General features: G+C 33.7%; 2 protein-coding genes, 1 pseudogene and 1 gene segment (V, D, J or C); 1 reads left to right on the forward strand and 3 right to left on the reverse strand.

The window, feature by feature from the left end:
- Window positions 1–3,938: 3,938 nt before the first annotated feature.
- On the reverse strand, window positions 3,939–6,066 carry LOC107747012 (Ig kappa chain V-V region MOPC 21-like). The segment is given in 5 exon segments: window positions 3,939–4,046; window positions 4,898–4,929; window positions 5,079–5,231; window positions 5,515–5,865; window positions 6,033–6,066. Coding segments are annotated over 5 exon segments (678 nt in total).
- A 783-nt stretch (window positions 6,067–6,849) lies between these two features.
- nitr10a (novel immune-type receptor 10a) lies at window positions 6,850–8,782 on the reverse strand. The gene is made up of 6 exons (XM_016561554.1): window positions 8,717–8,782; window positions 8,187–8,537; window positions 7,990–8,106; window positions 7,670–7,822; window positions 7,500–7,534; window positions 6,850–7,032 (listed from the first exon to the last, which is right to left on the reverse strand). Exons 1-6 carry the CDS (start codon window positions 8,757–8,759, stop codon window positions 6,925–6,927), a joined length of 807 nt encoding a protein of 268 aa, XP_016417040.1. The 5' UTR covers window positions 8,760–8,782; the 3' UTR covers window positions 6,850–6,924.
- A 3,421-nt stretch (window positions 8,783–12,203) lies between these two features.
- nitr9 (novel immune-type receptor 9) lies at window positions 12,204–13,643 on the forward strand. The gene is made up of 5 exons (XM_016561659.1): window positions 12,204–12,265; window positions 12,358–12,514; window positions 12,608–12,702; window positions 13,051–13,395; window positions 13,486–13,643. Exons 1-5 carry the CDS (start codon window positions 12,229–12,231, stop codon window positions 13,641–13,643), a joined length of 792 nt encoding a protein of 263 aa, XP_016417145.1. The 5' UTR covers window positions 12,204–12,228.
- A 4,281-nt stretch (window positions 13,644–17,924) lies between these two features.
- Window positions 17,925–20,488, reverse strand: LOC107746778 (uncharacterized; annotated as a pseudogene).
- Between the last annotated feature and the right edge of the window lie 3,259 nt (window positions 20,489–23,747).

Consider the following 23,747-nt stretch of genomic DNA (forward strand, 5'->3'; position numbering starts at 1 on the left):
ATTATGGTAAGGGGCGTTTCATTTCCGACGTGTGCTTGTGGTGTTCGGCCAATCACAGTGCACTGGGTCAGCTGGCCAATCAGAGCGGACTGCGCTTGTCAAAGGAGGGGGCTTTGTAGAAAACGAAGCGTTTGAGAGAGGCGGGGCATAGAGGACCTACAATAATGTACAGTATTTGAAAAATAATGTGTTTTTTGAACATTAAAGCATGTCAACATATTCTGTTACACCAAATACACAAAATAATGATCTTTAAAAAAGCATCATATGACCCCTTTAATAAAAATATTTAATAATCAATAAAAAAAGAAATCTGTACCTGTATGATATTACGCTGTACCTACATCGGACAAGCAGTTTGGAGAATGGATGGATGGGCGTTTCAGCTGCAGACATCTACTACAGGACACAACATCTACAACAATCTCGCTAGAAATAACTTCAAAAGTGGAAAAAGTTGGTCAAAAACATACATTAACATTAACACACAATCTGACCACCAACCACAACTTTCAGATGCCATCTTAATTTTTTTAGCTCAACTGTTACAGAATGAAACACACAGGATTGTGGGACATCAACGGCAGCGAAGGATACATCTGTGCTGCCTTCAAAATTCAATGAAATGAAGGCATCTCAGAAGACAGAAAGTGAAGCTATCATTGGAATTGGATGTGCCTTGATGCCTTCCTACCTTGGAATGCATCCTCTGAAGGCAACATTTTTCAGCTTTTGGACACAGCTACTAGAAACGTCCAGGCAAGTGTGTTAAAGCTGGTTGGAGCCAATCTCTGTAGGATACTGGCCCTCCAGGAGCAGGATTGGACATCTCTCCTGTAGGTCATGTGATTTTGGGTTTAAAAACAACATTAGTTGAAAGCAAATGAATATTAACATATGATATTACAAATGGGCAATATATTTGCTTTGAGCAATATGTTATATAAACTTCAAATTTGTTTTAGCTTGCACCTTCAGGTAAAGAACATTTAGTTAAATGATCTGTTAGCATGTTAAAGTACCATAATTAGCATGTGTCAAATTTTGAACCACTGCAAAAAAAGAAAAGAAAAAAAGATGCATGGTGATTTAGTACATTGAAGAGGTGCATGATAGTGAATAATCACTATTTATGGAGGGTTGCTTGGTAATGCTGGAGGAGAAACTCTAAATATAGCCAGATCACAGCTCTTCACTTTTCTTCACTTTAACGCTTGTTTCACTGCAATAAGATGATAGATGGAAACTTTTACCCACAGAGACCTAAGCGCGCTGAAGGCCACTTGTTTATTCTAAGTTACTTTCAGAAACAAAACTTGACCGCAACCTGAGCGCTGTGCAACAAATTCATTGTCTTACATGTATTTATGGCATAAGTCTGTTTCTGAAACCATTAGTCAATGTGTGAAAGGAACTAACATGTGGTTTGCATGCAGTTGCACACTTTAACAGTGCATTGTGATAAAATGGCATTGACAGAGACACTTCAAAAGACTAAAATATATGACTATATTAGATCCAGTGCACTGTTCATATAATAGAATTTTCAGTTTTACCTATATTTTGAATTACACGTTGCATTGTGTTATAGGGTTAAAGAAAATGTCTGTAAACTAAATGGATAATGTCATGCTAGAATATCACCAGCATTCTCCTGCCCCCCATTTTCTACAGTTTTTATGCTGGACAACAGACTGTACATGTAACATGTTTTGGACTGCAGGTTGGACCAAGATAAGTGACAGATCATATTAAATAAGAGTAAAGTTTTTGATTTTATTAATGAGCCTGGCCTGGAACATGCTATTTTTGAAAGGTGCATTCATTCATTCGTTTGTTCTATCATTCGTTTCGTTTTTATTTATTTTTTATTTTTTACAAAAATAAAAAAGACACCCATTTAAGAGAATGCAGCTTCTGCACACAACGATAACATGCTTTGAAAGACAGCAAATCAATTTTGAATTTTTTGAAAGTCTTGAATTTAATTTTTAATTTCACTTCTCTTTTATTAGTGCCATCAGTACCATCATTAAAAAAATTACTAAGCATTAAAAATATGGGAATTTAGGAATTTTAATTTCTGACAAGGATAAATATTTAAAATGTAAAGTTTATTTTCATTGCTCTTTCATAATAAAAGTATTTTTTTAAAGTTATTGTCATCTGTGACTTAACACCTCACTTAAAAACAAGGGGTATTTTGTCTGTGGTTATGGAAAGTAGTGTGAAAGGCATGTAGTGTGATGGTGTTTGTGTGGTTGAGAGATGAGCTGGGGGTCAGTCTGGTGGGTGGAAAACAGTCAAACTGTGATGCTCTCATGTGCTAACAGGTGCACACACTGGCACGCAGACATTTAAGAAAGACTTTATGTGATTTTTTTAAAAAACATAGTTTACACACATTTAAAATAGATTTAAATATTGTTTTAATAGCATTTTCTTTAAATTGTCATGAGTATATTCATAATGGTCAGGCTATACTGCTGCTGCTCACAAAGTACTACATTTTTGTGAAATGTGTGCATAGTTAATAATAGTTTTAATAATTTGTACAACTATGTTTTGGTGTGTATATTTACAGCTTTGTAATTTGGTCCGCTCAAGTTCCCCTCAGCACGTCTCATTCTACACTGAACAGCTTCTTCCTGTCAGGGTCTGTATAGGAAGTGATATCATTCACAACCCCTGCCTTTTGAGAAAGGGCCTGCTTATATCTTCATGATAGCAAATATGAACAGATCTAAATTAAAGTTCTTAGAACTTTCAAATGCATTTGATCTTTACAACTTTTATTGCATTGAAAATACTGATAATTGCAGAGCTCACATACACTTTAAATGTAAGGCATTAGTAATAGTGTTTCAATATTAGAGTCTTGGTGATCATATGGCTTTTAAACATTAGAGTAGGCTACAATATTTGACTGTGTGCCACTATTGGACTATCTAGTAGCAGAATACACAACATCTGTATCCTCTGTATTTCTGGCTGCTCTTTTGGATTTGTGTTTTGAGAATTGTAGAGCGGCATACACCGACGAATGAGGCTCCTGCAACAGATTGAAAGATAACTTTAATGGCATTTTAATTCATTTTAATTTGACATTTTAACAAATTTAATTCAAATATGTACAGAAGAAAATCATATAAGCAAAACTGTGAACACACACACACACACACACACACACACACACCATGTATCCAAATACATTATCTGGTGTTAGAATCATAATTAATTGCTAATTCTGATGTTGGGGACAGTTAGGAAATAGTCGAGAAATTTGATTTTATTCCAAGCTTTACTTTATTTTTAAATTGTTTGTATTAAAAAAAAAAAAATTAAAAAAATTTTTAAGTAACAATTTAGTAAAAAGCTTTACTAAATTGTTTGCCTTATTTTTACTTATAAAAATTAACCATATTCTCACAAAAAGATTTAAACCATGCTGTCCTTTTTAAAGACATGGTTAGAGCTAAACAGAAAAGAGAAGCAGGACCGCAGGCCGTATGAAAAAAGTATCTCAAAAGAATTTTCGACATAAAAATAATATTGAAAAACACTGATATTAGAAAAGTTATTTTACAGTTTATAGCCATTGTCATTAGAACTCCTTTCAATAGCCGAGACTTGCGTATTTATAATCTTTCTGTACTCCTGTCGACTGTCTTTAATTTCAACTGTACAAGAATTTTTATCAATAAATGTTGCAGATCTTATGAAGAAAGAAAAAAAAACTTTACTTTTTGGTTAAGAATTCAAATTTATTTATTCCACATTCAGAGAATGGACATTTTTATTATAACAATTAGCTTACCTCATGATGTTGTGTTTCGTGGCGATCAGCATCTGCGGCAACAGAAACGGAAACAAAAAAAAAAGAGGTATGGCCTATAGTTTTTATTACTTACAATTATTTCACTGCTGCCACTATTGGACTATCTAGTAGCAGAATACACAACATCTGTATCCTCTGTATTTCTGGCTGCTCTTCTGGATTTGTGTTTTGAGAATTGTAGAGCGGCATACACCGACGAATGAGGCTCCTGCAACAGATTGAAAGATGACTTTAATGGCATTTTAATTCATTTTATTTAATTAATTTTAATTTGGCATTTTAACAAATTTAATTCAAATATGTACAGAAGAAAATAATATAAGCAAAACTGTGAACACACACACACACACACACACACACACACACCATGTATCCAAATACATTATCTGGTGTTAGAATCATAATTAATTGCTAATTCTGATGTTGGGGACAGTTAGGAAATAGTCGAGAAATTTGATTTTATTCCAAGCTTTACTTTATTTTTAAATTGTACTAATTAAAAAAAAAAAAATTAAAAAAATTTTTAAGTAACAATTTAGTAAAAAGCTTTACTAAATTGTTTGCCTTATTTTTACTTATAATTCTGATGTTGGGGACAGTTATGAAATTCCAAGCTTTACTTTATCAATTTTTTGCCTTATTTTTACTTATAAAAATTAACCATATTCTCACAAAAAGATTTAAACCATGCTGTCCTTTTTAAAGACATGGTTAGAGCTAAACAGAAAAGAGAAGCAGGACCGCAGGCCGTATGAAAAAAGTATCTCAAAAGAATTTTCGACATAAAAATAATATTGAAAAACACTGATATTAGAAAAGTTATTTTACAGTTTATAGCCATTGTCATTAGAACTCCTTTCAATAGCCGAGACTTGCGTATTTATAATCTTTCTGTACTCCTGTCGACTGTCTTTAATTTCAACTGTACAAGAATTTTTATCAATAAATGTTGCAGATCTTATGAAGAAAGAAAAAAAAACTTTACTTTTTGGTTAAGAATTCAAATTTATTTATTCCACATTCAGAGAATGGACATTTTTATTATAACAATTAGCTTACCTCATGATGTTGTGTTTCGTGGCGATCAGCATCTGCGGCAACAGAAACGGAAACAAAAAAAAAAGAGGTATGGCCTATAGTTTTTATTACTTACAATTATTTCACTGCACAGTTATTTGCAAATGATATCCATATACAGCAATGTAAGTAAATCTTTTGAAATGAATAGATGTACTGTTACCTTTTCCCTGCGTGCTTCTGTCCTGTCTCTTAATGATGAGCGTGGTGAGCAGAATGATGATGAGAATAAAAATAATACCACCAAAAATAAAGGTCAGCTTATAAAAGATGTTTTCAGAACAGTCTCTTGTAGAAATCGTGCTCTTTTTCAGATCTGTTAAAAAGTAAATCACATTTTACTCTAACACACCACACACCAATGAATATTACAAGCAGTAAAATAAGCGCAGATGATAAACACCTTTATTTGTAATTTCTGTTTCATTTTGTAGTGGTGTATCACTCCTCTCTGCATAATAAATGAAGATTTGAAATGTATGAGTAATTTAGAAAATCCACACAGCATCACAGAAGCATTTTGGAAATCATAAGGTTGAATAAGGTTTTTAATAAGGATAAGCTGTTTTACAAAAGTGCTGTTGAAAAAAAAGTATTACCTTTAATGTCTAGCTGTGTTCCATCACCAAATGTCATCACCCAGTTTTGCCAACCACAGTAGTACAGACCAGAATCTGAAATTTCCACATTTGAAATTCTTAGGGATGAGTTTTTGCTGTTCAGAGACATCACAAGACGATCTGGTTGAAAACCATTTAAATATGTTGCCTTTACTTCAAGCTCGTAGGGTAACATCATGTATACAATGCTAAGAGGAACAGCACAGTTTTTTTGCTTGAACCAGTGTATGTACTTTCCAATATTTGAGGTGTGTTTACACCAAATAGTCACGTTATCTCCTGGCTGAGCTGTGATATTTGTTGACTGAGATGTTTTAGCTGTGAGAAAACCTAAATCCAACAGAAGAATAACAAATCATTTTACAGCATATTAATATTTAGAACATTGATAACACAAGAAATGCTGTGTATAGAACACACCTAATCAATTGAATAAATAATTCATTAATCTTGCATGATTGAAGTAATTATAGTGCCGTAATGCTTACCAGTGCCACAGATCACCAGTGCTGAAATTATTATATGTACCATTGCAGTACTGAATCAGACTAGAACCAACGAGGAAATTAAGGTGAGGAAATCAATGTGCTTTTTTTATGTGAGGGGGTGTGGCTTATGCTTACATCAAACTATGACAGACCTGTCAATCAACAGGCGAGTCCATGGCTACTAGTTCAAAATAAGAAGATTCATTGTTGATCAGATATACTGATAATAATGTGATGTTTTCTTTACTGCTTTAGCACACCATAGTTTCCCCATAGCACTTTTGAGAATAAATTGTTCCAAAGCAGCTTTACAAAGAACTAAAATGCATGTTTGACCTGAATGTATCTTTGAACGTGTCTTTTACGGATCATTCCTGAATTATATTATTGACATACATTCTACCTGGGCCACAAATTGTTAAACTTGATTTGATCCTGATTTGAATTCTCTGAAGGCCCAGGGTTGAATGGATTTACAGGGTTTAACCGTTTGATTTAAAGAGGATGAAAGTGACTATGCAGAACTATTTAGTCTTGAGCGAGCAAACTTAAAAAACACTACAGTCTATGACTGATCAAAACTGGTATTTGGGACAGTGAGATTCATGAGTAACAGCTAGCTGGACACTTTAATCCGCATCCAAATTGAGATGCAACCTAAAAGACTGATATTTTATTGGAATCTAAATTCAAGGACTTTGTGAACTAGAGTCAATTAAATTAATATCAGGAGTCAAGCTAAACGGCAACACAATTTTAATAAACTTGACCATTATACAGTTATGCAAAGGAAAGACAGATCTCTGATCTCCTCAGTAATTACATTTCTTAAAACAGTACTATCTAGCTGTTAAAAATAAGCCACAGATAATAAATTAATAATATGTTTGAGTACGTTGTTTCAAGTAGTGTCAGTGTACACAGCAGTTGTATCCTCAGTATGTCGTCCTGCTGTTTTGAGTCTCTTGTTTGAGAAATACACAGCAGCATATTCTACTGAATCATTTTCCTGCAAAGAAGTACAAACATATACGTCAAGATTCTAATCAAAGTGATCAAATGTCTTGGATTTTATGCTAGAGCATTTGGATACATTTTCCTTTTCCTTAGCCTCCAAAATAAATTCTACAGCAAAAAGTAGAAAATGCAACTATGCATGTCCTTAATAGCCAACAGAATTAGAAATAATATTGTTCAATTGGAATCATAACATAATGATCCCCCCCCCACACACACACACACGCACACACGCTATACAAAAATATAATTATTCTTTTAATGTGTTGTTCAAAAAACTCATTGCAATTAATCACTCATAGAAGAGGCACAGCAGTAAGTCATTTATAAAGTAATTAAATATTTTGCTCTTTACAATAAAAAAAGAAAGTGTGATCTGGTAGAAAACAAAGCTTTGCTTGTTTTTTATGTCTATGGTTTTACTTAGCCCTTAGAGTAACATAAGTCTGTTGAGTTTACCTTGTCATCATGCTGTTGTGCTTGACATTCAGCAACTGGCACAAAGCAGAGAAAAAGACAATCAGTTACTCTTAATCAGAGAATTAAAAATTATTTCAAAGCCATTTTAGAATGTTCATTCCACATTTGTGGTTTAACTATATATTTTTAACCATGTTTAAAGAGTTTACCTTTTTTATGCTTCTGCTTCCTGTGTTCCCTGATAATCGCCAAAATAAGAGGAACAATACATGTAAAAAAAATGATTCCACCAAATAGGAGTGTCAGTTTGAAATAGATGCTTCTAGAACACTCCTCAGTAGACACGGATGATTGCTCATGATCTGTAAAGGAGTGGATATAATTTCAATCAAACTTTTTAAGCGGTTCCACAAAGAACACATTATAGAATTATTTCCCCCCATAATTTGATTAGAGAGATTAAACAAGAATATTAATATATTAAAAACATGTGGTTTTAACTTTAATATTGAGATTAAAAAAAACTTACCCTTTTTTAAGGTTCCTGTGTAATTTTTCTCTGATATGAAAACAGTTGGCCAGGATAAGTCATTTACCACTGTGGCATTTACAAAGGTATTTAAATTGTGGTGTTTTTCAACATGTGCTATTAATGACAAAGTGAGAAAAAAGAGCTATAAACAGTATAAAAATCAGAGTACAGTGAGAGAACTTCAAAAAGATTACCTTTCACTTGAAGCCTTGTTCCATTGCCAAATTTCATGTGATATCCTGTAGCTCCACAAAAGTAGAAACCAGAATCAGACATTTTCACTTGCTTAACTGTTAGGGTGGTGCTTTTGCTGAACTGATCCATGACTATGCGGTCTTTTGTGAAATTGTTGAAATAATTTGGCTCAACCTTCTGAAGACTTTCGGTGTATAACATGTGCACAATAGTAATGGGTACAGCACCGTCTGTTTGTTTGAACCAGTACAGTTCTCCAGAAACATGAATATTGTGTGAACACCACATAGTGACACTTTGTCCTGGATGAGCCTGTATACTTGCTATCGAAAACATAACTTGGAGAAAACCTGAAATTAAACAAGAAAAGTAAAACCATAACACACCACAAAACATTATTTTCTGTTAAAATGTGACCACATTTGAATCTGTCTTCCCATTTTAAACTCTACAAAGATTTTATTACATGTCTCTAATGATAGAATTGTAGTTTATAGTAAAAAAAATAAATAAATAAAATAAATCTTACCCATCCCAAAGAGCAATAAAACTGTAGCTGAAATATGTAACATTTCTGCACTGAGTCAAAACAGAGCTGAAGAGGAAATTAAGTGGGCGATATTGATGTGTTTTATATATAAGGAGGAGTGGCATTTGGCACAGCTAAACTATGGTAGACCTATCAATGAAAAGGCCAGTCAGGTTCAGACCCATATGTGATATAGCTGCAAAAAAAAAACAACAAAAAAAACTCTCTACAAAGAGCATAATCAAATACAAAATATGCTGTGATGATGGCCACATTACACTATACTGTTTAGTTGGTGTTGTTTTTTTTCAGTGCTCTGAAAATGTTTGCTATTTTCCGAATGAATTAGATTAGTAAATGGAAACGTTATGTGATATATCTTGAACTTACTAACATATATTAACAATATTAGTACAACTAAATTTGTAATTTTTTTTCTTGTGAATAAATAGCTCTGCATTTTCTGGTATATATTTATTTATACATATCTGTTTATCTACAATTTGTGCTTTGTCATCTGTTATATATATATATACAGTCGTGGCCAAAAGTATCGGCAGTGACATAAATTTTGTGTTTTGCAAAATTTGCTGATTAAGCTGTTATGGTGTTCATTCACATTGTTTCTAGATTATGTCACTGCCAATACTTGTAGAAACAATGTGAATGAACACCACAACAGCTTAATAAAACAGGTTGCACATCTGCGGGACTATATATAATGTTACACTTTTAATTATGTGCATTGGACCTATCCTAAGCATGTACAAGGCTTCTAATACACTTCGTAAGTCAAGTGAAGTATGCAGTACATATTTATTAATTTACATGGTATTAAATCTTTCTCATTTGCAGATTAAAGTTAAAATATCTAATTAGCAAATTTGAGTAATTGCCATCCTTCACTACAGCCCTCTAGTGGTTTTCAAAATCATAGCCAACCCTACTTTTGTCTACAAAACACTTGGCTGGATGGTGGGTATGCATAGGTTACGGGGTGATGACATGAAGTCTTGACATCACAAATGTTTGTTATAATTATAAGTGTATGTCATTAATGGGTTTCTTAATTTTATTCTTAATTTTATTTTTACTTTTCTTAAGGAGTTTTGTGCAACTGGGCACTAATTAATAAAACTGGGCACTAATTTAAAAAAAATCATTCGTCTTTCATAATTCGGCTTAAATTTTTAATATGTATATTTACAATCATTAAAAAAAGCAACAGAAAAAAAATCCTCAATTTAGAAATATGTTGCCATCAGAAGAGACATGAAGCCACTATTCATTTAAAACAAGAAACTGGAGTTTAAACTTTTTAGGACATACAGACCACATGATCATATTATATAGCCTTTCACGGTTTGTACTGAAGCTGATGTGATGTGTGCCTGTGAAGCCACAAGGCTAAAGGTCTTGAGCATGTCATTGTGATTTTGCTGTGGTCATCACAGATTTCAGTTCAGTCCATCCTTTGTTAATCTTTTAATGTAGCCTATTAAAAAGGTTCTTGATTAATATCAGGCTCATCTGACGAGAGAGATTTTAGACACATTTACACTGTCTGCTCTCTTCACTAAAAAATAAGATGCAATTTTGATGACTGCACAGTTTTGTGATCACATTTGATTTCCCTTCATCTGCTATGCAGTCAAGAAACACTTACTTAGAACTTAAGAAGGTCAAGTTACCACATGACCAGCAGAAAACCACAACTAGCACACTGCCTTTATGTCTTTATGTTATAGAAATAATTTTCTCTAAACATACTTCTTTTAAAAATGGCATATATAAAGGTATTTACTGATGGTGGCTGCTGGTGTTACTCATGCAGTTATTTGCCTGAGAATTTAAAAGTAGAAATCATCTCTGAAAGAAAAGATCAGTGGGAAAAAAATCTGGCACAGCACTTTTTGACATAAACACATCCTTCGGGTTGCTCACGTCCTTCATTGCATCTCTGGTGATGCTCGTTTTGTCATTGCTCATCTGTTTCTTACTAGTTTAGGATAAATCTGTCAGGAATATGATCAACTTTGGATATTTGCTTCTCTTTCTCATCGGTGAGTTGAACTGTCTTTTATGTCAGAACTAAACTATATTTACATTAATTTAAGCTAAAATTTTGCTTGTTACTTTTAATGTTTTTGTTTAGGCCTTACTGCATCGCACCTGAATAATCCACCTGTGTTTGCCAAACTGGGAGAAACTATTAATATGTCTTGCTTTTACCAGAGCCAAATGGCTATGCACTTCTCATACAAGGCTTCTAATACACTTCGTAAGTCAAGTGAAGTATGCAGTACATATTTATTAATTTACATGGTATTAAATCTTTCTCATTTGCAGATTAAAGTTAAAATATCTAATTAGCAAATTTGAGTAATTGCCATCCTTCACTACAGCCCTCTAGTGGTTTTCAAAATCATAGCCAACCCTACTTTTGTCTACAAAACACTTGGCTGGATGCATAGGTTACTGGGTGATGACATGAAGTCTTGACATCACAAATGTTTGTTATAATGATAAGTGTATGTCATTAATGGGTTTCTTAATTTTATTCTCAATTTTATTTGTTCTTTTCTTAAGGAGTTTTGTGCAACTGGGCACTAATTAATAAAACTGGGCACTAATTTAAAAAAAATCATTCGTCTTTCATAATTCGGCTTAAATTTTTAATATGTATATTTACAATCATTAAAAAAAGCAACAGAAAAAAAATCCTCAATTTAGAAATATGTTGCCATCAGAAGAGACATGAAGCCACTATTCATTTAAAACAAGAAACTGGAGTTTAAACTTTTTAGGACATACAGACCACATGATCATATTATATAGCCTTTCACAGTTTGTACTGAAGCTGATGTGATGTGTGCCTGTGAAGCCACAAAGCTATAGGTCTTGAGAATGTCATTGTGATTTTGTTGTGGTCATCACAGATTTCCGTTCAGTCCATCCTTTGTTAATCTTTTAATGTAGCCTATTAAAAAGGTTCTTGATTAATATCAGGCTCATCTGACGAGAGAGATTTTAGACACATTTACACTGTCTGCTGTCTTCACTAAAAAACAAGACTGCAATTTTGATGACTGCACAGTTTTGTGATCACATTTGATTTCCCTTCATCTGCTATGCAGTCAAGAAACACTTACTTAGAACTTAAGAAGGTCAAGTTACCACATGACCAGCAGAAAACCACAACTAGCACACTGCCTTTATGTCTTTATGTTATAGAAATAATTTTCTCTAAACATACTTCTTTTAAAAATGGCATATATAAAGGTATTTACTGATGGTGGCTGCTGGTGTTACTCATGCAGTTATTTGCCTGAGAATTTAAAAGTAGAAATCATCTCTGAAAGAAAAGATCAGTGGGAAAAAAATCTGGCACAGCACTTTTTGACATAAACACATCCTTCGGGTTGCTCACGTCCTTCATTGCATCTCTGGTGATGCTCGTTTTGTCATTGCTCATCTGTTTCTTACTAGTTTAGGATAAATCTGTCAGGAATATGATCAACTTTGGATATTTGCTTCTCTTTCTCATCGGTGAGTTGAACTGTCTTTTATGTCAGAACTAAACTATATTTACATTAATTTAAGCTAAAATTTTGCTTGTTACTTTTAATGTTTTTGTTTAGGCCTTACTGCATCGCACCTGAATAATCCACCTGTGTTTGCCAAACTGGGAGAAACTATTAATATGTCTTGCTTTTACCAGAGCCAAATGGCTATGCACTTCTCATTGTACAAGCATGAACTTGGAAAGAACCCCAGACTCATCTCCACCATATACAAGTATGACAACAAAGCCCGGTTTTACCATAATTTCGAGAATAGTTCACGCTTCTTTGTGCAGAATGACAAGGGTGTGCATCGTTTGGTGATAAGAAACATACAGCTCTCAGACTCTGCAACATACTACTGTGGAAGCGCTTATTCCAATGTAATGGAATTTGTCGAAGGGACAGAGTTGATAGTTGAAGGTAATTATATATTTTTCTTTTAAATCATTTTGAGTTACATCAAGCAATGCAGTAGAAAACCATGTTGGGTTCCCACCAGAACCTTTCAGTGAACAGTTCTTAAACAATTATAAAAAATTATAAAGAACCTTTTGTGGAATGAAAAAGTCCTTTGGATATTAAAGGTTCTTCATGGAACCATAGATGCCAATAAAGAACCTTATTTGAAGAGTGTGTATAAAGTGAACCTATATAGTGGTAGTGAAGTTATTACCTAAATGCTAACTTTTTAAAACAAAGTACAATATTTGAATGCAGGGTCCATAACATCTTTCACAAAACTCACTCAATAATTACATTTCCATACAGGGGTGAAAAGCGACACTGTTGTAAAACAACCTGCATTAATTCCATCACATCATGGAGATTCAGTGAGTCTTACCTGCACAGTTTTAAATCAGAACTGTGTGGGAAACAACAGTGTGTACTGGATCATACAGGAATCAGAAGAATCTCGCTCAAGATTCATTGGCGCACATGGGACGAGTATTGGTCGGTGTGAGTGGAGCTCTGAAGCTGGGTTTAGAGCACGTCGATGTGTCTACAGCTTTTCTAAGAAAGACCTCAAACTTTCTGATTCTGAGACTTACAACTGCACTGTCGCTGCATGCGGGGAGATACTGTTTTGGAATGGCACCAAACTGGACATTATAGGTATGTTCTTAAAGAAGTAACTGGTAAAAAAAAAAAAAGTAGCACTTTTATGGTGTGCTAACATTATATCCACCATTTTGACTTTTTCAGGTGCTGATTCAGCAGAACAGATGATGACTTTTGTAATTCTTTCCATTGTTAGAACATTCCTTCTTTTAATTACCATTGCCTCAATTACTTTTTGGTACTGCGTGAATTCAAAAAGAAATTCAAAAGATGGGTGTTCTCCACCTGCCATTACTCTCTGAGATAGACGATCCCGACCAGAAGGAAGACCAGGTCTTTTGATGAAATCTGCTTCTGATCATCTATAATATGTAACATATCACCTCAAATTCATGTATGATATGGAATAAGCAAAGACATAATCTGAAACTTTTAACTTTTGTTTCATGTAACAATGTTCTATCATATGGAAGCCCGTTTCTGCCACTGAATAAAAAATAAAACAAGGTAATTGCGACTTTTTATCTCACAATTCTTCTTTTTTTTCTCAGACTTGTGGGACATAAACTCGCAATTCTGACTTTTTTTCTCGGAATTGCGAGTTTATATGTTACAATTCTGACTTTAGAACTCGCAATTCTGAGAAATAAAAAAATCAGAATTGTGAGATAAAAAGTCGCAATTACCTTGTTTTATTTTTTATTTAGTGGCAGAAATGGGCTTCCATACTATCATGACTGTCCAGTATGAATAAACTGTGCAGTGTCAAACCATGTTTATTTCTGGTTCATGGGAGAAGTACATGACATGGCATATACATTTTTCAAACATGTTCTCATGTCTTGCAAATTAATGAAATAAAATTAAATGTCTGAATTATGCAGAAATGAGAACTGCTTACTCATTCAACAGAGATTAAAATGTTCTTAATTCATACATTTATTCCATAACAGATAACAAACAGATTGTATAGATGTTCTTCAGGACACACACAAACAAGTTTGATAAATGCATTAAACCAATGATTAAACAGATGTTTGACAATAAAAAATAAACACAGTAATAACACAAATGACAAGGGTATTTACAGGCCCAGAAAAGGTTGAATGTTTAGCATGGTAGTTTGTATTGAACATTCTGGTAAGGAACAATTATGTGGGCATCTGATTTAGTGAATTTCCAAGCAAAACCTATTAGAGGAAGTAGAAACAGCCATGAGAATATATATATGCATTACCTTTACATGCAAATAATGTAAAAGTGTTTAGAAGATGCAGCAGGCCTATAAATATTTCACAAGCAAATAATTAATTAGTTTATTATTGCATAAACATACAAAATATGGCTGTAAAGCAAAAAGATCCAAATGTAACAGAATATACAGTACTTAACCCAGTACAGCTATTTAGGGTAATTGCCATTTGTTAGTTTTGAACATCCAATTTCTCATGAGTGCAGATGTAGTATAGCAACAAACTAGCAATAGTTGTTCTGGGAAAGTGTTTTACATAAGATTTACTTATAAGACAATTAGACAACATAGACTTAATTGGACAGAGGAGGATGTCTCAATTCAGTGAACTTTCAGTATAGACGTGAAAGAAACTGTGATTAGACAACTATCAATAAAACACAACAAATACAGATAAGAATGCACTTACCTACAGTGTCTTGTTTTTATGTTGTTTGATGATTATAATAATTATTACTGCTGAAATGATGTTTGAAGACACCAAAATGAGAGTCACTGGATTCATAATGTTCTTATCTGCAAAGCACGTATTGCACATGGTTGTTTATAAAGTACCAGCATAACATTCATAAACATTAAATAAAATCAATGCTCTGAATATTACCAGTGTCAGCGATAGTCAGTTTAGTTCCATGACCAATGATTATTTCTCCATCTACATCCATGGCACAGTAGTAGGTACCAGTATCAGAGAGTGTGAGGATCCTCATTGTGAAGTTGTAAACACACGTTTGTGTAGCAGCCATTATAAAATGAGCATCTTTGTTGCCATCTATAATTCTAGCCCGGGATTCTCCTGAGCTTTGCTTGAGCCAATAGACATTGGGTTTTGCACAGTCATCCATGAATCGAATTGTACACTGCAGCGTGATGTTATCACTAAGATGAACAGGTTCTAAATCAGGTTGCTGTAGAATTCTTCTTTTATTTGAATGTTTTCCTTAAAAATGAATCCAAAATATAGCAGTTCATTGTTTTAGACAACAGTCCGAATGAGTTCAAAGCTTTGCAATAATACAACTGAATACTTACTTGTTATCATCAGAAACGTTCCAGAACTGAAATACAGTGCAGTGAGCTTAATCACTCCACAATAATAAGATGCTACATCCTCTTGTGTCATTCGGAAAATGTTTAGATGATAAGTTCCATTCCCCATTGTCACACCGAGGCGTCCATCATCAAAGCCTTTTAGAAAATGGACATTGTTCCTATAATAGGACATTGCTATGGGCTGTGGCTTCTTTCCTAATAGTTGCTTATACCACACAATGAGATTAAAATCGTTTTTGAGAACATAACATTGTATTGTCACACTGTCTCCAATTTTGGCTTGTTGCACAGGTTTCGGTTGGTTAATAGTTTGGGCTGTGAAGCAACCTGAATATAAAAAGTAAATAAAAAAATGTCATTAAATAAAAGTCTATGCTTTAACAATATATTTGAGAAGAAGATCAACAATGTTTGCCTACCACAAAAAGCAAGGATGATTGCACTGACAGCATGCATCTTTTCTAAGCATTTGCTCATTTTGAAGAATGAGAGACACAGGCCACCAAAAGGAAAATGTTGTTTGAGTTGATTGGCATATGTTGTCAGGTGGCAGAGTTGCCTTTCATTGGTTAACCAACGGCCCTCTTTTTTTAGGACAAGTTTTGACACCATACTTTAAACCCACTGGTGGAAAGTTTGCTATTATATATTTATATATAATTAACATTAAATGTCATTCTAAACCTAAACTAGTCTTCACAAACCACTGTATATATCCTTAGAAAAACTTAAGAATCTAGTTTCCAAGTTTTGATTGAAATGACGTAGTAAAATAACTTTTTTAATGGATTTGTATAACTTTTTTTTCACCTCTCAAATAAATTTGCCAAACCTTATGTATGTGCTCTAAAGCATTCACAATTTACAACAATTTTAGTTGGAAATGTCCCTTTTCAGGTCTATGCTCAAAAAGTGGGACTATCTGTTAACAAGGTACATTTTTAAGATCAATGTCAAATTCTAACATTTATTTTAAATAAATCAAATAGGAAAACAAGAGGTTATAAAAAAAAGGCCAGACATACTTAGATGGAATAAAAGTGAAAGTGACAAAAGTGACGTGACATGTGGCGACCCATACTCGGAATTAGTGCTCTGCATTTATCCCATCCAAAGTGCACACACAAAGTGACAGACTAACCTAATCTGAATAATTTGAATCTAATCTGAATAATGATATTTTGCTAACTTTGCATTACATATGCATTCTTAATTTTTACATTTAGTTTTGAAGTTATGGTGGCCTGTTTTTGTTCTTTATTGATATGCTACAACAATTAACCTTTAGGAAACTTTGAAAAATAGGCCACTTTGTGTTCCATCCTGTCTTTGAAACCACATCATGTTTCTCTCTTAGTTTCTGGTTCTTGTGGGCATGTACAAGGGTCTCAGCAGCTCATTAAATATATATGCATATTTGCCTCTGACCCCATTACAAGACATAAAAGAAGGCAAACAAGGAAAGAAGTCAGAAGTACTGGATGTTATTATTATTATTATGTTCTGAACCCTTCATCTTTGACATATTAATTCTTAAATTATTACAAGTTGTGCTTAGTTTGAGTGCATATCAGTTTTAATATTGATCAGGTCCAGTTTTAATAATATCAGTTGAATATTGATTATGGACTATAAGCTGAAACAGCTACTACAGAAACTTTAAAGTAGAAGTGCAATTTTAATAATAATGTTGCAAAATATACTGAAAGCAGGAAAGTACATATTGCAGGGGTAAAGAAGTATCAGGTTAAGCAGCTCCAATTACTGATTGCCTTCACCTCAATTAAAGGGTTACTCCAGCCCAAAATGAAAAAATGTAAAAGCTTCGTTCATCTTCGGAACACAATTTAAGATATTCTGGATGAAAAGTATCCATTGAATGTAAACTGCGTGTATACTGTTCTACTTGTCTGTGTCAGCCGCACCACACGGATGGTAGCTCTCCAGGAGCAGGGTTGGACACCCCTGATCTAAGGTAATAGACAACATTAGTTTGCATAAGATAAAGTTTTTTTTTTCTTTCAGAAACGGAGGTCAAGCAAGGGAGGAAATGTCAAAGGCAAGATATTTTAAAAGCAAGAATTTTTATTATTTGTTCCAACATGAATGATTGCCATCTTCAGATAACAGCTATTTTATAATAGATATTTTATAGTATAATATTTTATAATCTATTTGATTGTATCTTGCACTGTTTAGTTCATCATGCTTTATGCATTGGCACATTTGGATCACTAAAGTACAGAAAACATGTTTAGGTTTTCCAGTGGTTCCTCTGTTAGGACCGGATCTGTGAATAGACGTCAGTATGCTGGGAAATGATGTGTTGTTTAGCACCTCTAGAGGGCACCAGTTTAGCTGGTTTAGCACCCCTGACTTACTTCTGAAACTCACAGATGTGTAAGTCAAGGCATCTGCATCTCCAACCTGATAAAGAAAGATTCTTGATCATTTCAAACATTTCTGTTGGAAAGGCATCTCTTCATAATCTACCACGCATATTTAAGAAAACTAAACATTAAATTATTGAAAAAAATGTAAAACTGAAAATGTTACAAACATAATATACAAACATGAAACAATCATAATATACAGTTGTTCAATGTGTTCAAGAAACTTCTGAAATAACATCAAAATGACATCAAATTGATCATTATAAATAAATAAAGTTGCGAGTACCTTCAGATGAGTACCTTCAGATGTCTCTTGATTACAAGATCTGTTGACTGACACAAAGTAACAGATTCAAAGATGCTTTATATTTTTGCAAATAAAACTAGGGATTGGATTTAAAGAAAAATATGATACCTGATGAGCTGCCTTGGTCTTTACATTGCACAGCCACGAGTAAGATCATTATTAGCATAGAAATTATGTTTGATAAGACCAGTATGAGAAACAAAGGACTTCTATCTGCAAGAAAATAATTATATTTTTAAAACATGAAAATACTTTGAAAATCGTATTGGTCAAAAGCCTTGCTAACTTAAAAAACCCCAAAAAAACAGCTATTTAGTTTGAAAAATTACATTTGTATTACTTTTTTCTACCAAAGTTATATAAAAACAATTTGAGTGATGCAGTAGTAGGCCATACATAAACAGACATTTATTATGTTAAATGTAATTTATAACATTTTGTTATTTGTAATGTTTTGTCATAATGGCAAAAGGCATAAAAATGATACGGACATGATAACATTATTAAGAAACACACTGAAAATATTAATAAAAACAAATTGTATTTCACTTAATAGAGTTTAACACTTTACCAGGTATTGAGCTGATTTCCAAAGAAGTTCCATTTCCAAACATGATCTTGCCGCATGCGAGTACAGCACAGTAGTAAGTACCAGCATCAGAAAGGCTGAGGTTCCTCTTTGTGGAAGTGTAAATGCAGGTTTGTGCAGTAGAATCATCCTTGCAGATCTCTTCATGTTTCTTCATATCATCAGTGTAAATGATGCCAGGACTGGATTCTTCTGCAGCCTCTCTGAACCAGTAAGCATGGTGTGCTCCTTTACATTTCTTATCTACCATTTGAACTCTACACGTGAGAGTAATGTTGTCCCCAATGTGAACTTTATCTGAAATAGGCTCCTGAAGAACTGTTGTTGAGGTGTGTGCTTCTTTAAAGCAAAACAAAAAGCCATTTAAAAGATGTATTTTCATTATGCTATGTATCTTCATTATAACCAATATTTATTATTTTTAACATCAACATCACATATATTGAAAGGTCAAACATACCGTTAAGCATCAAAAATGTTCCAGGTCCAAAATCCAGTTCTCCTAAAGTTATCACTCCACAAAAGTATGTTGCTATATCTTCCTTTTTTGTCAAGGAAATGTGTAAGTGATAAATGCCTGTGCTTATTGTTACATTAAAACGCCCATCATTATATCCATCAGCAAAATCAACCTTTGTCATGTAAATGTAAATTTTTGAAATGATCTGAAGCTTGGCTGCTGAATGTTTTGTGCTCCAAATGCAACCTGAATTGAAAAAGCAGTAAATGTGTTACACAAATCTTTTATTTAAAATTCATTTTAGGATCTTAGTTGCTTTGGATGAATGTCTGATAATAATAATAAAAAAAAAATGATAGAGTTAAAATGTATTAATAAATTGTCATAACTGGATGATTCTATTCATTAAACAGTTAAATCAATCTATCAATCATAGTTACAAACAAAGGTGAGGAATAAAACTGCGCTCATGTTGCTTTGATTTGCTAGCAAAGAATAAGAGATGGCAAGGTGCACAATCAAAGTAACTAAATCAAATGGAAACTGATCCTAGACATGATTGGTTATTCTCATATGACAAAGTCAGATTTCATTGGCTGTAGGTTTTGGGTGTAAGGTGACACACTCACAAGCAAAGGAAATGGTTCTTCTTCTTATGAACACCAATAATGAAAACACAAATAAAAAATTAAGTCAATATTATATATACAAAAAAAGTTATTTAAAATGGAAATTTAAAATGACCGCTTTAAGTAATGAATAGATTTTTTATTATTTCAGACTAATTGTACAGATACATTAATTTTGATCAATTTGAATTACTTTTTTTGCTATTTAATTGTGAATTTTAAATTAATTTAAGTGACCTTGGGGAAAAACAAATAAATTAAGTGTGTGCCTTAACTGGTCTTTAAAACCACAATAGCTCCATGTGAGGGGGTGTTGCTTGGCCTGTGCAGATGGGTTACTATGCTGTGTAGGCTGAGCAGAGCTTAATCAGGCTTGTTTTTAAATTTCTTTTTATTTTTTTCTATTTACATTTACGTAAGAAGTAGAGCTGGATTGCTGTGTTGTTCCACTTGCCCTTGTCCATGGTGCTGAATCATGTCAACTTCAGCAAAATAATGCTTCAGTAGTTATGTACAATACATTGATGACCACAATGTTATCAATCCAGTAACAGAAAACAAGACCAATACTGAAGCCGAGATGTAATGATGGAGATTCTAATCTCAAAGATATTCAGAAAGAGACCGACGTAAGGGAATCAGTGGGCCTTAAACTCACTATGAGATCAAACTTGACAACTCCTATTTTTTATAGAATATTGCTGTGTTCATTATGAATTATTTATCCTTGCACATTATATTTTAATTAATATATTAAACTATAAAGAATAGCCATATGAAATGAGCCAATTGTTGCCGTTTTTCTTTACAATTAACTGCATATCTAAAGTGAACTTGTTTGAGACTATGCAATACAACCCCAAAATGTATGTTTTTTTTTTTTGATTGAGTGATTAAATGATTGATTGTCTTATATTTTTAATATGATGCAGCCTTTTCATCTCACATTCTAGTAAATCCTCAGTTAGATTGTCTGTAGTCATGTGTCACACATTTAACAGCAAATATACTGTACATATTTGCTTGCTTTTTGTTTTTTGTTTTAAAAGGTTATTGTACTGAAAAGTATTACCGTATTGGCCCGAATATAAGACGACCCTGATTATAAGACGACCCCCCCTTTTTCCAGATGTACCTTTTGGAAAAAGGCTTTTTAAAAACCAAATCTTGTTTTTTCTCAGTAAAACACATTTTGTCTTCAATTATTTTCATATTGCATATTTTCCTATTTAAATTTTTGTTTTGAAAGTATGGTAAAAACTGATAAAATGTACCAACAATCACATTTAAAAAATATACACTTTTTGATATACCATAAAAAAAAAAAATTAAAAAAAAATTGCCCATCTGAATTAGGACATTTAGGCTATCCATCTAATAGTAAATATTAATATGCAATACTATTTTCAATACCACAGGGAAAAGTTACACAACATTAAGGGCATAAAATAAACAGTATCTAAGTTAATTTACTACTGACCATAGAAATAATAATGATAATAGCAACGTAATTGTGGCAAAATGCATCAGTTGTGAAACGATTAAATTTTTGCTGTAAAGCAGCATAAAATGCAATATTGTCATTATTCAGCTCAATTTAGTTCACTGTTAATTCAATTTAATTTAACAACAGTACTGATGTTATAAAGTTCATCGATTATGAAACAATTCGATTCAGCTGTAAAGCAGCTCTACAGAAGACAAGTGTGTTGTTCAGTTCAAGTCACTGTTGTTTCAATTCAGTTCAATTCAGTTCAAAGTTAATCAATTATTAAATGACTTCAAAGTTAGCTCTACAGAAGACAGTGTAATTATGCAACTTAAGTTCAAGCTTTTGTTCTCATCCGATAGTACCGTATTGGCCCGAATATAAGATGACCCTGATTATAAGACGACCCCCCCTTTTTCCAGATGTACCTTTTGGAAAAAGGCTTTTTAAAAACCAAATCTTGTTTTTTCTCAGTAAAACACATTTTGTCTTCAATTATTTTCATATTGCATATTTTTTCTATTTTAATTTTTGTTTTGAAAGTATGGTAAAAACTGGTCAAATGTACCAACAATCACATTTAAAAAATATACACTTTTTGATATACCATAAAAAAAAATAAAAAAAACTGGTAGCCCATCTGAATTAGGACATTTAGGCTATCCATCTAATAGTAGCCTACCAAAATCTTATTAACAGTAGAAGTTAAATCTTACTGTAGTCTTCAAATCTGGGTACTGTCTTACGTTTTAAAATCACAAAGGGAGTTTGGTGCCATCAGGCTAACGTGACAGTCACGACTCGTGCAGCTGTAAGGTTTTCTTTTTCTTTTGTTTTTACTAGCGATTTTTACAACACGCATTACATTACGTATTTCATGGCACACTCGTTTTATGCGTATTTGGCGCCACCTACTGTTGTGGGTGTATTATTGACATGTCAAAGTCTAGACCCTGAATATAAGACGACGGCGTTTTTTCAGATGTATTTCCAAGAAAAAAATATCGTCTTATATTCGGGACAATACGGTAGTAAAGCCCCGTTTCCACCGCAGGAATTAGGGACTTTGGGCCGGTACTTGGTGTGTTTCCACCACAGGAACCAGGATCTAAATAAAGTTCCGGGCAAAAATATTGCCCCTCAGAAAGTCCCTGCTCGCAAGGTAGTACTTTTTCAAAGGTCCGGAACTTTCGGGGGTGGGACTTGGGCGCTTCAAAATATTACTGTTATTGTGTCATGAAATGTAGTTTTAAAAGTATTTCAGGCGAGAATGTAGTTGTTTAAAATTTTGCGGTTTATTTATAAAAACAGCGCCTATTTAAAAATGAGCTCCACACGATCAGCGGGTGCGCAGTGCTCATGTTTCCCGACTAGAGCAGTCTCAACTCGGCTAGTCCTTCTGACATTTGCCGCTGGCTCTGATGTCTCTTTAGTGGTTAAACATAAGATGTAATTGGTTTTGGGTAAATCTAACAGGTAACCCAGTCAACACGTGAGATCATGCGATGATCACAGTGACATCACACGATTCTCATACTGTGATCCTCACGGTGTGAGTAGTATATGAAATCATTGTGAGTTCAAACGATCCTCATACTGTGATACTCACGGTTTGAGTAGTATATGAAATCATTGTGAGTTCACACAATCCTCATACTGTGATCCTCACGGTGTGAGTAATAGGTGAAATCATTGTGAGTTCACACGATCCTCATACTGTGATCCTCACAGTGTGAGTAATACATGAGCTCATTGTGAACTCAAACTATCCTCATACTGTGATCCTCACGGTGTGAGTAATAGGTGAAATCATTGCGAGTTCACACGATCCTCATACTGTGATCCTCACGGTGTGAGGAATAGGTGAAATCATTGTGAGTTCACACAATCCTCATACTGTGATCCTCACGGTGTGAGTAATAGGTGAAATCATTGCGAGTTCACACGATCCTCATACTGTGATCCTCACGGTGTGAGTAATAGGTGAAATCATTGCGAGTTCACACGATCCACATACTGTGATCCTCACGGTGTGAGTAATACATGAGCTCATTATGAACTCAAACGATCCTCACACTGCGATTCTCACAGTGTGAGTAATAGGTGAGCTCATTATGAACTCAAACTATCCTCATACTGTGATCCTCACAGTGTGAGTAATAGGTGAGCTCATTATGAACTCAAACTATCCTCATACTGTGATCCTCACAGTGTGAGTAATAGGTGAGCTCATT

The sequence above is a fragment of the Sinocyclocheilus rhinocerous genome, unplaced genomic scaffold (assembly GCF_001515625.1).
Source record: "Sinocyclocheilus rhinocerous isolate Xijiao unplaced genomic scaffold, SAMN03320098_v1.1 scaffold1002, whole genome shotgun sequence".
NCBI classification, from domain to species: Eukaryota; Metazoa; Chordata; class Actinopteri; order Cypriniformes; family Cyprinidae; genus Sinocyclocheilus; species Sinocyclocheilus rhinocerous.